The sequence below is a fragment of the Opisthocomus hoazin genome, chromosome 11 (genome assembly GCF_030867145.1).
Source record: "Opisthocomus hoazin isolate bOpiHoa1 chromosome 11, bOpiHoa1.hap1, whole genome shotgun sequence".
In the NCBI taxonomy this organism is placed as follows: Eukaryota; Metazoa; Chordata; class Aves; order Opisthocomiformes; family Opisthocomidae; genus Opisthocomus; species Opisthocomus hoazin.
In genome coordinates, this window is record NC_134424.1 from 30,251,908 (window position 1) to 30,267,633 (window position 15,726).

Sequence of the window (15,726 nt, forward strand, 5' to 3'; positions counted from 1 at the left end):
TGCCTACGATGCACATAAATGGGCCTGGGCCCTTGCTGAATCACTGAGACAGTTTATGAACTCAGCCCGACTTCGCATCCTATGTGTGCTTGTGCACAAATGATGCAGAGATCAACAAGTCTGGATTCGAGAAGATGTTACTGAAATTACAGGTCAGCATATGTACAGTAGTTCCAGCCACCAGTTTGCAAGATGGAACACTGCTAAAGGTGGATGAGAGGAAAATGGCATCTTGTAGTAAAACTGTTCTGTTAACATGTTTTAGTGTTTATTGATTTAAGATGCCAAGCAGAAAAGGCTGCTTCACAAATGTTCACAGACATCAGCATAAAGCATCCACTCACTCTTCATGTTTAACTTTTCCACAGCTGGGCTCTATCAGTTTCCTTTTGCATATCAGAAGGTGAACACCCTCAGTTATCCTTGGATGTGCCTGCAATCTCCCTGGACTAAGCTGTTTGTGCTAGCCCTAGGTTCAGTGGTTCACTGAAGTGAAGGAGAGCAGGATTTGATGTTTTTTAATTTCACTGGGCCATGCCCTGAAAGACACTAAGGTCTCAGCTCTCAGTGAGGGCAAGGGGAATTGGTGGCACTCAGCATGACAATGAATTCTGAATTCCTTATTTCCTTCTCTCCCCCAGAACAAAGACGTTTAAATAAGTTCCTCTCCTTGTTAAAGCAGGTGGAAAAAGGACATTCCTAAGGCAAGCTTACACAGAAATATTTGAAGTTACAACATCTGTTGAGCCCCCATCACTTTCACAGTTTTCTGGTGAAACCTTTTAAATGCCTCTCTTGATAAGGAATAGAAATCCGAGTCACTCTTTGTTCTTGGTCCAGAGTAACAAGTCACTTTTATTTATCGATAAAGCTATTGCACTTTCAGTGCCTTTTGCTAAAGCTGAGATGAAGCTTCAATCTGAAGACGTGCCTCTATTTCCAGATTTAATCATCAGTGCTGTAGAAAGAGTCTTCTGTAAAATAAACAAAGGCCAGTTATGAGTGTTTTTAAAGTTTCAGTTTTACAGCCTTCCTATGTCATCACTCAGTTGAACAAATTAAAAAAACCCACACAATGCAAGTCAATTAATCCGTGTATGTACTTATTTTTATTTCAAGACTAGAGTCCTGCAATTCAAAACTAGACAAACCCCCTATTTCTCACTTTGGTGCTTTCTCTCTTTAATTTACCAGGAGAGAAAAGTTTTACAGGGAGAAGTAATACCTCATTCACTGAACCAAGTAGAAAAAGGACAGGTGATGGAGAAGAACCGCTTTCAGTTTCACTTAATTACTTGGACTGAGGGGAAACAATACTGCTTAGGAACAGAAAAGCAGAGGAGGATGTTAGCAAAGAGAGAAGTGTTAAGCTTCACAGCCTGTCTGGGGCAGAGTGGGGAAAAAGACTTACCTACTGCCTATGTATCAGTGCAAACTCAACTGGAGGTATTGTCTGGTGTGATTAAATCAGTGCTTCTACTGAATATGCAACTTTGACTACGGAGAAAAATAATTTTACCTCCTGCCTTCTAAAACTATTATTTCAGTCTCCATTCGGTGTTCGATCAGACAGACCTGGGACAGAACATCTGTTCTGTGAGATCTTTTGTCCTAATCTCTGCTTACAGTACGGAAGGTACTGCACTGTTCATAGTAGCATAATTTGAAAGGCACAATACATGTTACTCTGAGTCAAGAGAGTGAAAACGTAGTGGCTCTGAAGCAATGCTTGTTTAATGCAACCTCATAAGAACCCACTGCGTGTTGGAATCTGAAGAGCTTGGTGACATTCTGAGTATTAGCTTTTCTAGATGCACTTCCTCTGCAAAATATCCCATTGTTCCTATTAACCCAATGCCAAATAATCCTGAATTATGAATTCTATTCCAAATTTCTGAAATTCTGTGGTACCTCTTTCTCCATGGCTTGATTTTTGTTTCATTCTAGCATTTTTAAAAGAAGTAAAATAAAACGTAGACATTTGATCTAGAAAAACAATTAGCAGTCATATCAGAGAAGAATTTAACATTATATTCAACATCCAATCATATTTAGTAGGGAGGCAACTGGGCTCCTTTGTTGGGATGGAAGATTATTTAAAGCCCCATCTCTGATGCAGCTGAGATATAATCATACCATTTGCCTAGCAGGAACAATATCAGCCTTCAGCAAATAAGGACAGTTGCTGAAGACTTTCCAGGATTTGAGCTTAAAATTAATGGCTTGACTCATGGTTATTATTTTCCTAAGGCTCCAGCAGACCATAGGCAATGGAACTTGTTTGTGTAGATGTAAGCATAAATAGTCAATGGAATTGAAGTCCATGCTTTACAGAGAGAATGTACCTATGGTCAGCATTTCAAGAAGCTATGGAATCCAGAAACTGGCACTAGGACCCCAGACAGTGTGGAGATAAGTAGTGACTCTGTAGGTATGGCCCTTTGCATGCAGCAGGCAGAGTCCAATGTGTCACTTCTCACCTCAAGTTTCCGAAGGGTTGGGAGCGGCAGAATAATGTTGCAATGGCCACAGGTCACCAGCATGTCAAAAGACTGCTCGTCTTTAAGACCTTGAGGTGATGTGGAAAGTTCACCTCTTGTGGGAGAAGGAAAGCCAATCTTTTTCTTCTTTGGGGGTTTAAGCAAGGTTTTGGAGGTCAGTGGCTGGTCGCTTTCTTTCCCTTTGGGATGGACATCTTTCCACGCCGTTGCATTCTCAGAGGAGGAAGAGGGAACCAGGGAGGAAGAAGACTGTGGTGGATCACTGCTGAGTCTTGGAGTTGACTGGCCAGGAAGAACTTTTGTCAGCTTATTGACTGCACTGCATTGATTCTGTTAAAAGAGAGCATTGGCATTGCACCCAGCTGTGTGGTATATTGTGATTTGCAACAGACATGAGTCATGGGGAGGGATAGTGGACCCCACCTCACAGTGGTGCTTCAGCTGAATACATTGTGTCATGAAAACTATAGTTTAAAGAGCAAAGACACACTGCCCTTTCTTACCTAACATATAGCTTTTCAGAGGAAAAAAAATGGCTGGAAATTAAGCACAGACCGTTTTCTTATTCAGTTTCAAATGTGCTTACCAGATGTTGGAAGTACTGGTCATCTGGGAATGACTTATTGGACTTCTGACAAAGATTGCCACCAGTACCTTCAGAAGGAAAAAGAATTGAGAAACACAGTACTGACTGTAGTCATCTAGACAGGCTGCTCAGATCCACTTATGCTCACTGGTTCTAGAGAAGCACAGAATTCTGATTCCACTGGTGAAGAAGGAATTAGAGTTGTCACTACATTCTGCTTTTGGCTCTACTCAAAACCAATCCGCTGTCCCTTCTCGCAAATTTAAGAATATTTGAAACTCCACTCCAGCCCTGTCTTCTGTGGCTCAAGATGCTTCACTCCTACCCTGGCCTACCTAATTCTGTTGCTAGGGGGTTTTGCTCTCTGTAGTTTATTTTGCCAACCACTGCTCCTACTGATGCCTGTTCTTTTCTGGAATCATTGACAGGATTCATTAATTTTTTCTCTTGACATGCTCTGTCCAATACCTTAGGCCTAATAAAGCTGCACTCAGCTTCAAGGAATCAAGGTATGAATCAATGGCTTTATATATGAAGTAGGAGGAAATTCTAAATCATGCTTCCTCCTGTGCGACAAATAGAAAGAGGAAGAAGTTCCTCTTATTTTCTGACAGAAGGAATTTCACTTCCAGGATATAAGGGAGGCATAAATGAACATGGCCAATGAGCTACCAGTCAGTGGAACCACTCTGGCTTTACAATAACCAGCATAATAGAAAACAAAGTTTGGCCCTTTCACTGTGATTGGTTAAACAACAATCCCCTCCAGCCTGGATTACTGACTATTGTAGAGAAGGTAGGAGAGTTTTCATGAAGATTTAACAGAGTTGACCCAGTTCATGACAATGAAGAATTTTGCTTACCAGTAGGGCAAATAAATGTTGCATTAGTGGATGCTTCACTGGTTTGAAAGCTCACATCGTTATGAAAGGACACACCACTGTTCTGACAAATATCTTTGTGTTTGTTCTGGTCTTTGTACATGATGTATTTATTACACTCCCAGCACCACTCTGTTCGGCTGGCACAGGTGTTCAGGTGTTCCTGCAGCTTGTTGAAGGGCATTTCAAGCTCACAGATCTTGCATTTCATTGCTCGTTTGTGGCATTCCTTCATCTGCGCGTGAATAGAGGAAATTATTGCAAATTCTCTATCAGTACTAAAACAGGGCCTTGTGTGAGAGCAATGAGTGGCTGTTTAAGAATGCCCTCCTTGAGGGGTATCTACACAACCAAATTCAGGCTTAGCTATATTAGGAGTTCACCTATCTAGGCTATCTTTAATTTAGGATGATTTCAGCAATATAAGGCAAAACGTGAATCAGTAGCTGTGAAGATATCCTGTGTCAGTACAGGCTAGTAACAGAGCAGGAGCCCATCTAGAAAATTCCAATACTTTGCCTACCACCACCAAGAGAATCCTGCTGCGTCTTCACTGCTTTGGTTCCTCGAAATGCTTAGACTACAGCTAGCAGGGACAAGCTGCTCTCACTTCTGAGCCTCTGCCAGTTCTTTTGTGAATCTTCTCCTTAGCTGTTTCCTTGACTCTCGTTTTGTATAACCACTCCTTTGGAAAAGCAAGTAATACGAGTGTAGGGGCAGAATGGAAATGTCTTTGAGAAACCCTCAAAGAACATCAGCTTGAGCTGCCAAGGATGAGAAAGTAATAGATTACCTCCTGGAACAGACTGTCACATCACAACTAGATGGGCAACCACCATAGGATATACATAGTTACGAGGGGGAAAAGGCATGCCAAACACTGCAACTGTTGAGATATTTAAGTTTCTTCATGGTCCGGGGCAGGAGCTGGGGATTTACATGGTTTTTTGCTGTGTTGAGCCCATTAGTGTGACTCTTGGTGGCTGGTTAAAGGGGTCAGCCTAGAAGGTAAAAAGTACTGCACTCCTTACTTACCTCATGATGCTCCAACTGGTATTGCTGCATGCTTTGGTGACAAAGATTACATCTGACCTGCAAGCAAAACATACAACAGTTCATTTGGAGCACAGAAGGATGGTTAGTACTTTCGTATGTCAATACAACTTCAAGCTTCTGAGATGATCCTCCTGTCATTTTCATCCCAATCATCGACAACTTGTTGCTGAATTTTTGTTTCTCTGTCAGACCTGAGCTGTGTTTATGAGATTTTGAGGAAAACAGATATCTCAGATTCTGAAGGAAGCTGTCATTCTGTGTGAGCATCCAGTTTTCAAAGGTGCCCATGTGAAATGCAAAGTGCGATGGGAAATAACGAGTCTGTATTCAAAATTCCGACTGAAGTTTAACTTAAAAGTATACATCTGATATTCAGCTAGTAAGACAGAATAAAAAATCATGCCCATGTATTCATGCTTCAACATAGTACCTCTAGCTACAGGGTTCTTAATGCTATACTAAAAATGCTATTGTCCCACTATATGAAGAGCTGATAAATTTACTCTGCCAGTTCAGTTTTGTTAAAAAAGTGCATTGTTGTCATAGCTTTGTACAAGCAAGGTTTATGTCAGATCAGGTACTGCCTGTCTTCCTCTAATCAAATCATTTACCTTGCATGCTCTGGCTAGTTCACAAGCATTAGAAGTAGGTATCCATAACTGATATGTAATTTGTATTGCTGGGGAAACTGAGATACCACAGTGGAAGCTTTCTTCCACTCTCTTAAGCTGAGTGTGCAATAAGATCAAAAGGTGCTGTAACCAGGCCTGTAGGGTCATATCAGACCCTTACAGATTTTCTGGTCAAACAATTACAGAAGTTCAAATCTAGTTAATATAGAGCACAGTACCATGAATCTAATACTTCAGGGCTGACAGAGCTTTTTGATATTTGCAACAAAACCCTGAAGAACGTGTAGCATTCCTTATCTGCTTGTGTGCTTCTGTTTGATGGTCTTTCATATCCTTTTGGGCAACTGGTTCATCACATTCTGGACAGAGACTGAGAAAGCGCAAGCAGTGGGCCTCGTGGAGGGAGAAATTGGCAGCAGACACATCTCGTTTACTACGGAGCACATAAATGGGAAAGAGAGAAGAGTAGATTAACTGGTATGGTGGTTTGACCCCAGCCAGCAGCCAAGCACCCACACAGCTGCTCGCTCACCACTACCCCACCCACACACTCCCACAACCCCCACCCCCCCCCACACTCTCCCACACATCCCCCCCTACACACATTCCCACACACACCCCTCCATACCCCCCCCCAGACACATGCAGACACAGACACAGACACAGACACAGACACACACACACACACACACACACACACACACGGTGGGACAGAGCAGGCAAATTGTAGGTTGAAATAAAGACAGTTCAGTACTTGAAGGAAAGCAGGGGGGGAAACAAGTGAAGCAAATGAGATCACTTATCACCTCCCACAGGCACACCTATGCCCAACCAGTCTTTGAACAATAGCCACCTTGGAAGAAAAAAAAAAAACAAACCCAATCCTGTTCTTACGTTAATGCAGTTTTTATCCTGAGCATGAGGTTATACAGTTTGGAATATCTCTTTGGTCAGTTTGGGTCAGGTGTCCGGGCTGTGTCCCTTCCGAAACTCTTGCTCACCCCCAGCTTACTGCGGCAGAGGCAGAGTGGGGAAAAAGAAAAACCTGACACTGTGCAAGCACTGTTCAACACAAGCCAACACACTGGTGTGTTATCAACACTGTTTCAGCCACAAATACAGAACACAGCACCACAGGGGCTGCAATGAAGAAAATTAACTCCATTCCAGCCACATCCAGCACAACTGGTTATAAGACAATTAGTTTGTCCCTAAAAAAGAGATATAAGTATTTGTCTTTGCGATTCATCTCAAGGAGACATTTAGAGACTGAATTCTGTTACTTATTCTGTTCTGCCATATTACCAGGAATACTTCTGAAAGGGACAGGGCAGCTGCTGGAGGGTCCTGGTGTGTTTGTCCAACAATTGTTTCAGGTAAACCTCCAGCTTTTTTTTACACTGTTTACAAATGTGGAAAGAAAAGAAGGGTCCCTGTTCTCGGTGTCATCTAAACCATCACAAAATTTACAGCTCTTTCGCTCCCAGCGAACCAATTTAAGGTAGCCCAGCCAAGCAGCTGCTTTGTTCAGATGAAGACTACCTGTGAGCTGAGATACACAGATGTTACCATGCTCAGTGGGTTCAGGAAGAGCCACTGAAGTTCACCTGGGAAATCACTTATGTGACTTTAATAACAGAGTGTACACAACATTAGTGACAAGAATTGAGATACAGTTCAAGAGGGCTTGGGTAAGACCTCCCAAGAAGCTTCTAGGTGCAAACTTTCAGCAGTGTAAGACTTCCACTGCTCCCCTTGAAACAGCTTCACAACATCAGCACACCAGCTGATTTTCTGACTTCCTCTGCCAGCAGAGCCTGGGACCCTGATCCCACAGGACAAGTCTTAGGATATCTGCCTCACTGCCCTCACTTCGGGAGCAGAGACATTAATGTTCCAGACAACAGGAAGCAACGGGTATCCCTGTCGTTTCAAAGCCTTTACTACAGTGGGCCCAAGACCGGGCAGGAGGAGGTACTGATGCCTGACACAAGAGAGTGATGGTCGTTAGGACGTGACAGCTGGACGTAAGCCCATGCAAGCTTTCTAGCCTACGAGAGCAGGAAACATCATGGTCTAGCCCCAGCTGTCAAGTAAGCACCAGACACCCACTCACTCACTCCCCCCCAGCGGGATGGGGGAGAGAATCAGAAGGGTAAAAGTGAGAAAACTCATGGGTTGAGACAGTTTAACAGGTAAAGCAAAAGCCGTGCACGCAAGCAAAGCAAAATCAGGAATTAATTCACCACTTCCTATCATCAGGCAGGTGTTCAGCCATCTCCAGGAAAGCAGGACTCCATCATGCTTAACGGTTACTTGGGAAGACAAACACCATCACTCTGAACATTCGCCCCTTCCTTCTTCTTCCCCCTGCTTTATATGCTGAGCATGACACCCTATGGCATGGAACATCCCTTGGGTCTGCTGGGATCAGCTGTCCCAGCTGTGTCCCCTCACAGCTTCTTGTGCACCTACTCGCTGATGGGGTGGGGTAAGGAGCAGAAAAGGCCTTGACTCTGTGTAAGAACTGCCCAGCAATGACAAAAACATCCCTGTATTATCAACACTGTTTTCAGCACAAATCCAAAACATAGCCCCATACTAGCTACTATGAAGAAAATTAACTCTATCCCAGCCAAAACCCACACGGAAGACTGTCTGAAAGGACATGTACACTTCCAGCTCTGCTACTTCGAGATGTGTGAGGCAGAATAGCTGATGCCATCTGGGCTTTCTGCACTAGTCTTTGTTCCAAACTCTGGCATCATGTCTAGGCCACAGAACCAGTCTGGCCAACGTATTTGGTGGTCGCTCAGTGTGGAGGGAATGGCCAGGATGAGGCCACGTAAATTATGAACAGCCCAGCCCTAAGACAGAGCAGCCACAGTAAAAAAGCCCTGGGGCAGTGAACTCTTCTTTCTTAGAGAAGTTATGTTGCCTCAAGGAAATCTACTTTAGACATGATGGGAAACTTCTCATGATCATGATGGATAAGCAATGGAATGGATTTCCTGCGGGAATGTGTCATCTCTGTCACCAGAATTTTAAAGAATTGGTTAGAGGCATCTATCAGAAGTTTTAGGCAAAGTGGATCTGACAAGGAGTCTGATCAGTGTGCAGCAACTGCTTCATTCAAAGCATCCCCTACAACCTTTCAGAACATAATGCACAGGCTGTCTTTGTGCACGGCTAACCATTGCTTTTCCTTTGTGACCAAATAAAATTGAGTCTAAGCTCATGTTTAATCTTTCTAAGTTTGACTTTTTTTTTTTTCAGTTACAGTGCTTCACAGTCTTCACTCACATAATTTGCCCAATGGTCTAGCTACTAGTTGAGACACATTAAGTTATGCTATCCTCATGGCCCCTTTCAGCCTTCTATTCTGTGAGAGATGGCCAATTACCCTGAAAAAATGAACATTTCATCACTGAACTGCAAATATAGCAACAGAAACATCAGCCATGGAAAACTGAGGCAGCTGCTGGGTTTGGCATGGTCCGTGCACTGACTCCTCTGCCAGATACTGCAAAACTACCTACAGTGATATTATGTAAAAAGAGAACATGCAGCATAGGAGAGGGCTGTTGAAGAATCCTCTCCACAGTGAAGTAACCAGAAAGCAGCAACCTGGAAATGTGAAAATGCATAAATGCGTACAAAATATTTACTACTCAATCGCTAGCGTACACCCCTCCTATCGTGTGGTTCCTCCTCTGCCCCAGTTGCAGGAGACCTAGATAACATTAAGGAAAATCCTAGAAAACTCTTTAAATCCCCACACTATGTAGGAGTGGAAAGAGAGGAAGATCTCTTACTAATTTTTGCAGAATATGCACTCTTCTGTCATGATTTTTCTCTTTATTCTGCTGGATATCCTTTCTTCTAACAGCAGAGAGGAAAAAAAAAAACGAAACTGAAAGCCTCTGTTGCAGTAACTCCACCCCAAACAGCTACTTGGACAGAAATTCTTTAAAGGAGAACCAGCAGCATTACCAGCCAAGTATCAGTTTTTAGTGCAAGTTCCACATACAGATTAGTTCGCTGGTCCTTAGAGGAGCTGCAGGTGCCAGTTTCCCCCTTCCCCAAACAAGTTTAATGCGCAGTAGCTGGTCCATGCAGCAGGCAGGCTTGCTGCCCGGAGCTGCCGGGGGCTGAAGAGTTCCTCTGCCCCCCTGCTGCAGGGCTGGCTGCCCTGGCCAGCCTTCACCCCCTAACACCCAGGCATGTCAGGTTGGACCAGACTACCTTCAGAGGTCCCTTCCAACCCAAACTATGGTTCTATGATTCTAGTCCGCACTCTGCTGTCCACAGCCTGCGAGGAGCCAAGCGAGCCCTTGGCTCCCTGAGGAGGGAGGCAGCAGGCTGTGGCAGGCCGCCCGCCCGCGCGCGCCTCAGGGATGTGAGGGGTGGCAGGACACTGTCTTAGACTCACAGAATGCTAGAATGGTTTGGGTTGGAAGGGACCTTAAAGATCATCTGGTTCCAACCCCCCTGCCATGGGCAAGGACGCTTTCCACTAGAGCAGGTTGCTCAAAGCCCCATCGTGTCTCCATCGCTGCTTCCCCAAGAGGGCCGCCGGGAGTCCTGCGTCCACCATCTCCCCTAGGCGCCTGGAGTGGCAACGGCTGTGGGGAGCCCTTGGACCCCATAGCCCCTCCCTGCCCAGCACCTGTGCTCTGTGCTGTGCAGGCGCAGCTCCGGCACCTGTCCACAGAGGAACCTGCAGCCCTGCCTGCGAACTCACCACTGACGGTGTTTCACTGATAACCATAACATTGCAGTCTACCAGGTTGCAGTCTGAGCAGGAGCCAGCAGACAGGGAGAGGAAGCACCACGAAACAAACCCTCGAGCACTGCGGTCTGAGCTGCCTTCAGGCAGCGGGCTCTGCTGGCAGCTGCCCTGCGCCTCACCACGGCTGGTGCCCACTCAGCCGCAGCCCTTGCCCGGCTGATGTCACCAGAGCCATTGTTCTCTCAGCACCCAGGCTGGTGGCCCTCAGGGCCGGTCTGCAGTGAGCGGGGAGGTCAGGGCCATGCTCTGGAGTGGCGGTCACGGCAGCACCCAGCCTCACAAACCCACCTTGGCCTCCCTGGGGCAATGCTGTTCCACTCAGACACAAACAGCCAGCTGAGAGGAAATGTTTGCCCACCACCCCCACAGGAGAGAAACCCGGCATCGGTCCTCCAGCCTCACCTCACCGAGCCCCACAGCGTGGCTGCTCAGCTTTGCCCCAGCGGACTCCCCGGCCCCACTGTTTCCCCAGTGACCCCTGGACCACGTCAGGGTATCTCAGTGTGTGCGAGGTGAAATCTCCAGCCTGCATTAACCAGCTTTACCTTTCCTCCCTAGTGATACTGTCATGGTTGGGACAGACTGACAGCACCAGAGGCCCCAAGTGCAGCAAGTCCTGCCTGTCACTGGACCTCAGCTGGGTGTCATACAGCTCTACATTTTTACACAAGGAACTTTAGAAGAAATATAAGTTAGAGGGAAAAAGGAACAGAACTCCACATTTTCATTTCAATGCCATTTTCTGATGGAAGGCTTAGCATTTCTCGTATCTGCCACTACAACTGATCCCTTACAGCAGCATGATGCAAGCGGCTCTCCTCTGATGTCATAGACCCTGCCCAGTGTGGAACAATGGGACACAGGAGATGCAGAAAGTATGAACTGACCTTCTTAGTTTGTAAAATGGGGACAATAATATTAATTCTTCCACTTTTCACAAGTATTGGGAAGAATCATTGTCCTGGGTTTGGCCAGGACAGGGTTAATTTTCACCGGACTCCAGGAAGGGGCACAGCCCGGGGGTGGGGGCTGACCCCACCTGGTCAAACAGAGCCCGGTATTCCATACCCTGTGACGTCACACTGGGTTCTGGTGGGGGGGCGGTGGGGCAGGAACTCACTCTAGCGGCTCGGGAGGGGAGCGTGCAGCACCGGTGCGGTCCGAGAGAGCAGGTCTGTTTTTTGTCGTGTTTTCTCCTTATCTGTATCGTTGTTGTTCCTGTTTCCCTCTGTTTTCTGTTCTGTTAAACTGCCCTTATCCCGACCCACTAGTTTCTGCCTCTTTCTTTTCATTCTCCTCCACATGCCGGCAGGGGGAGGGGCGGCCTCGTGGCGCTTTTGTTGCCGACGGCAGCCAAAACCAAGACAATCATTCACTAGTATTCGCATAATGTACTGTAATGCTATACACAACAGATGTCCTAGATGTACTCACAAATTGGTGTGGTTCATTTCCCATCCAAACAAGCCCCTTCTGTCCCCCATTTTTCTCTGGGAAAAATAAAGAAGAAGAAGAAAAAGGAAGTCCAATAAGCCGTTATTTAGACCTGGGAATAATGAGTTTTTATCTGGATTTTGTAACACAAATTATGTAATGAAGCAGAGAAAAGGCTTTTGAACAAATATGTTAATGAGATGGCAGCTAAGGGAGAGGTTACTGTTGCCAATTCTGAATCAAATTTTTTAATGTGATTTTCTTTTGGTTTTGTTTTTTTTTTTTCTTTTGCAGTCATTAGCCTGCACAGCATTTGAATGTGCTTTAGGGCTTCATGCAAACTATACAGGAAATACCAATTCTAGGTCAAGAAAGCCTGTTCAGCAGCACACACTGACTGAGAAAATCCCACTGACTCAAAATTCATAATGAGGGCTTTTATGTAGAAAGTTGTTGGGCACAGGGATTGTACTGAAAGGACTGTTCGTTCAGAGTCTCAAAAGCTTTTCTTGGAAAAATATCAGATGCACCACTGGGAACTTGGTTGAAAGATACTCCTAAAGCAACACGGTGGACTGACAGTGGATGGAAAGTACTGATTGGAGGGAAAATGGGAAGTAATGAAGCAGTGACTGTAATAACTCTTTCCATTTAAATCCTGTGTAAACCCTCCAGTGCATAATATTATTGTATAAGATCTCTGCTAGGCATCTTTTTAAGTCAAGCGTCACACAGAGGTAAGTTCTGAGCTGGTTGGTTTTTAAATGTGACTTTCAAAATCCTAGGTAGAAGGCACTTCTTTTTCTGCTAAGTCCTAGCATGTCTCAGGGTCAGTTGTTTTCGGTTTTGTTTCTCAGTGTGAAGTATGATAGGTCTTACAGTCCTTGTTAATATAGTTTTGTTAAAGCTTTTGTACCTCTGGGTGTTACAAGGAGCCTGCAACATGAAAGAACTTTAAAAAGAACATGAGAAGAATTTTTTGTTTTGAGAGGGCATAGCAGTTATCTAGGTCAAATGGACTGCTTTTAAACAGGCAAACTGTACTTGTGTGCTTGGACAGCATTTGCATTAGAGGCTGAAAATATCTATTTCTGTCATTAAATGAATCAACTCAACTACTACCTGTAAGGCCTCCTTGCCACAGACCACTCCTCTCCAGCAATAACAGGAGTAACTGGGATGATTGGCTTGTAGTGAATATCAGAAAAGGAGCTGCTTGGGAATGACCTAAACCACACTAAAATCTTTATTTTCCACTTTTTCCACCTGGACTGATGACCCTGTAATTCCTACCTTCCAAGAGGACTTGATTTCTAATCCCTTTCTACTAACCCAAACAATGTAGGTCAGCCTTCGTTAACTACTCTTCAGCAGTGTCCCACTTCTGAGTGGAACTCTTTACGGTGGTCCACATTACTGAATCTGGTATTGGAAGTACAAAAGGGAAGACTGCAAGACTCTGTGTGTGGTTTGACAACGCTGTCAAGCTCCTCTATGAATTTGTTCTTGGAAGGTGCGGCTGTTCCTATCCCAGCTGTTACGGTTCCCAGCCATAAGTGGGCCCAGTCTCTTGAACCGGCTCTGGTGCTCACTGAACACTGTATTGAACCTATTCAGCTCACTAACTCGGCAGAAAAATGTTCTTCTTTCTTTATGAAGTTAAACTCCAATGAGGCCCAGAGCCACCAGCTGAGAAACATCAACAAAGCCAGGGCAGGTCAGTGGCAGTAAATCAATGAGATGGGCTTGGCTCCGCCACTCCATCTACACTTGGTTCTTGATATTCTTTAAGATATCTGTGTTTATTAGGGTAGCACAGCAGCAAATGGGAGCAGTGGTGTCTAGTAACCGGGGAAAGGGATTCAGGTACAAGAGACCTGATAAAGCTCGTGGTTCCACTTCATGTTACCACCCATGCCTAAGTCTCTTTGTAACACAAAGATTGGAGTTCCTTTGTAAACTGAATTGAAACTTACTACCAAGAAGACCAAAGCAGCATATTATTCAATGTTAGGGTGTCAAAATTTAGCCCAAAGGCTGCTACAGTCTCCCACTTCTAAATGGTGTCTGCAACCAAGAGCTAATTTTACCTGCTGTCTTTAAAGCAGTAGTTAAAGACCATGAAAACGCACATCTCACATACATATTTGTAAATACTGCTCTGGTCCCTGCTATGTTCAGAGCAGTATTGACTGGAGGAAAGCATTCTTCTTTCCTGAAGTCCTGCAGTTAGTGCTCAATTAGCATGAGGTACATTTCAGGCTGTGGGAGGTTTTTGTTTGAATGCTCTCCGTGAACCATCTAAAGCTCCTCCTGCTGGAGGTTTTGCAGGCATGATGGGCCCTCTTCAGCTTCCTTTTGCCTGGCTGTAAGACTAAACAACAAAGCAAGCAGCCAAAGCTTTGTCCGCCTTCTCCTTGGCACAGTGAAGAGGAAGCTCATGGGCAAATTATGTGAAAGAGCTGCCATTCCTGTAGCACTCTTATATCCGGCCAGTGCCAAACATATCCGACTTGTAAGCATAGACTGAGGGAGATGGGGAACAGCTGGAAGACTTGCCAAATCGAACATGCTCCTCTGCTGCTCTCTGTTGGTGCGTGCTGATCCCTTAGAGAGCAGTGCCCAGCCTTGGCCTGTCTTGTAAACTGCTCTCTTCCCCCATTTAATCCAGTCATGCTCTCCCCTTCCTGCACCTTGACTACACATTGCACAGCTTTTCCACCTCCTTATCTGAAAGGAGGCATCTTCTCTGTTGTCCTCACTGCGTGTTCTTCTTCCTGCCCATGTTGTTGCTGTTTGTGATGGTATGTGAATATGTGGTTCTAACACCTGGATTCAGTCAACTTCTTGGCAAGGGGGTAGCAAGGTCAGAATTTACCTTTCAAGATTACAGGTTCCGTTCAGTGCAGGAATTCGTTGTTGCTGTTGCTCCTTTGCAACAGGCAGCTGCTCTGCTTGGTTTTAGCTGAATTCCTAGCAGACGTCCACAGGAACTGTAGTTGGCACTAATTTGATTTCTTCTCAGCAGAGTCAGCACAGACATTTTTCATGAACAAGTATTTCACACGCACTCCAACAAACCATCCTGCTCTCCTCCTGAAGCAAACCTCTACAAAAGAAGCCTACATTTTTTTTTAAAAAAAAAGGTAGATAAATCAAAATTGCTCATTTCCATGATCATGCTTTAGATTTTTCCCAGCTTTTGCTTTAGTCAAAGTGCTGGGAATGATCAGCCTTTAAAGTTAGGATTCTAAACTCAGTTTACCAATCCTGGTCTTGATTTATGAAAAGATTACAGTTGCTTAGTTTGGGAACTGGGTCTCAGACAAAAACATGCTCAGGTAAAGGAGCAAAATCTGGACTCAGTGTTGTTCCTAGATCTCCCTCTCCTTCCACTGGTATTGACCTGGCAGCTCCACTGGAAGAAATAGCAAGTGGGTATTCATCTCCAAGAGTCAGGTACTTAACGGTCTTGATTGACACCTCCTTGTTTACTTCCTTTGCTCTTTCATTTCTGCTCTGTAATCTCTTGGGAGGCCTGCACTGTCTTCTCGTCCCTGTCCCAAGTCAACTGTTCCTAAGAACCGCAGGGAATACTGTGTTTCTCGCATCCCTCCCCTCCTCCTCCCAAAGGTAAGCTCTTCTGCTTGACAGTTGCTGTATGAACAGCAGAAGAGCGTACTCCACTATCTTTCAATCTGATTTCCTGTTAATCAGATGCTTGTTCTTTTCTGTGAATCCTTTTTTTGTTTTATTTCATACCATAGAGTGTACTTTGCATAGCATACTGAAGGCAAGTTTGCAATAATTCTGCACAATAAGGAAATATTTATTCCCTTCTCTG

General features: G+C 44.9%; 1 protein-coding gene across 2 annotated transcripts; it reads right to left on the bottom strand.

Moving 5' to 3' along the window:
- Positions 1-721: 721 nt before the first annotated feature.
- Positions 722-9,503, bottom strand: LOC142362731 (XIAP-associated factor 1-like). 2 transcript variants are annotated; one of them, XM_075432837.1, is made up of 7 exons: positions 9,472-9,503; positions 5,928-6,089; positions 5,004-5,055; positions 3,951-4,203; positions 3,088-3,155; positions 2,481-2,831; positions 1,939-1,986 (listed from the first exon to the last, which is right to left on the bottom strand). In XM_075432837.1, exons 1-7 carry the CDS (start codon positions 9,501-9,503, stop codon positions 1,939-1,941), a joined length of 966 nt encoding a protein of 321 aa, XP_075288952.1. The 2 variants fall into 2 exon arrangements, with proteins under 2 accessions (XP_075288953.1, XP_075288952.1); XM_075432838.1 differs by lacking the exons at positions 1,939-1,986; positions 9,472-9,503 and adding an exon at positions 722-974 and having other exon boundaries at positions 5,004-5,060; positions 5,875-5,929.
- Between the last annotated feature and the right edge of the window lie 6,223 nt (positions 9,504-15,726).

Coding starts and splice junctions, on each gene's coding strand:
- LOC142362731 (XM_075432837.1), bottom strand. CDS start 9,503: ATGACAGAAGAGTGCATATTCTGCAAAAATTA. Junction 5,056..5,927: donor AATGCTACACGTTCTTCAGG/GTTTTGTTGCAA, acceptor CTTGCAGGTCAG/ATGTAATCTTTGTCACCAAA. Junction 4,204..5,003: donor ACCAGTTGGAGCATCATGAG/GTAAGTAAGGAG, acceptor ATTCACGCGCAG/ATGAAGGAATGCCACAAACG.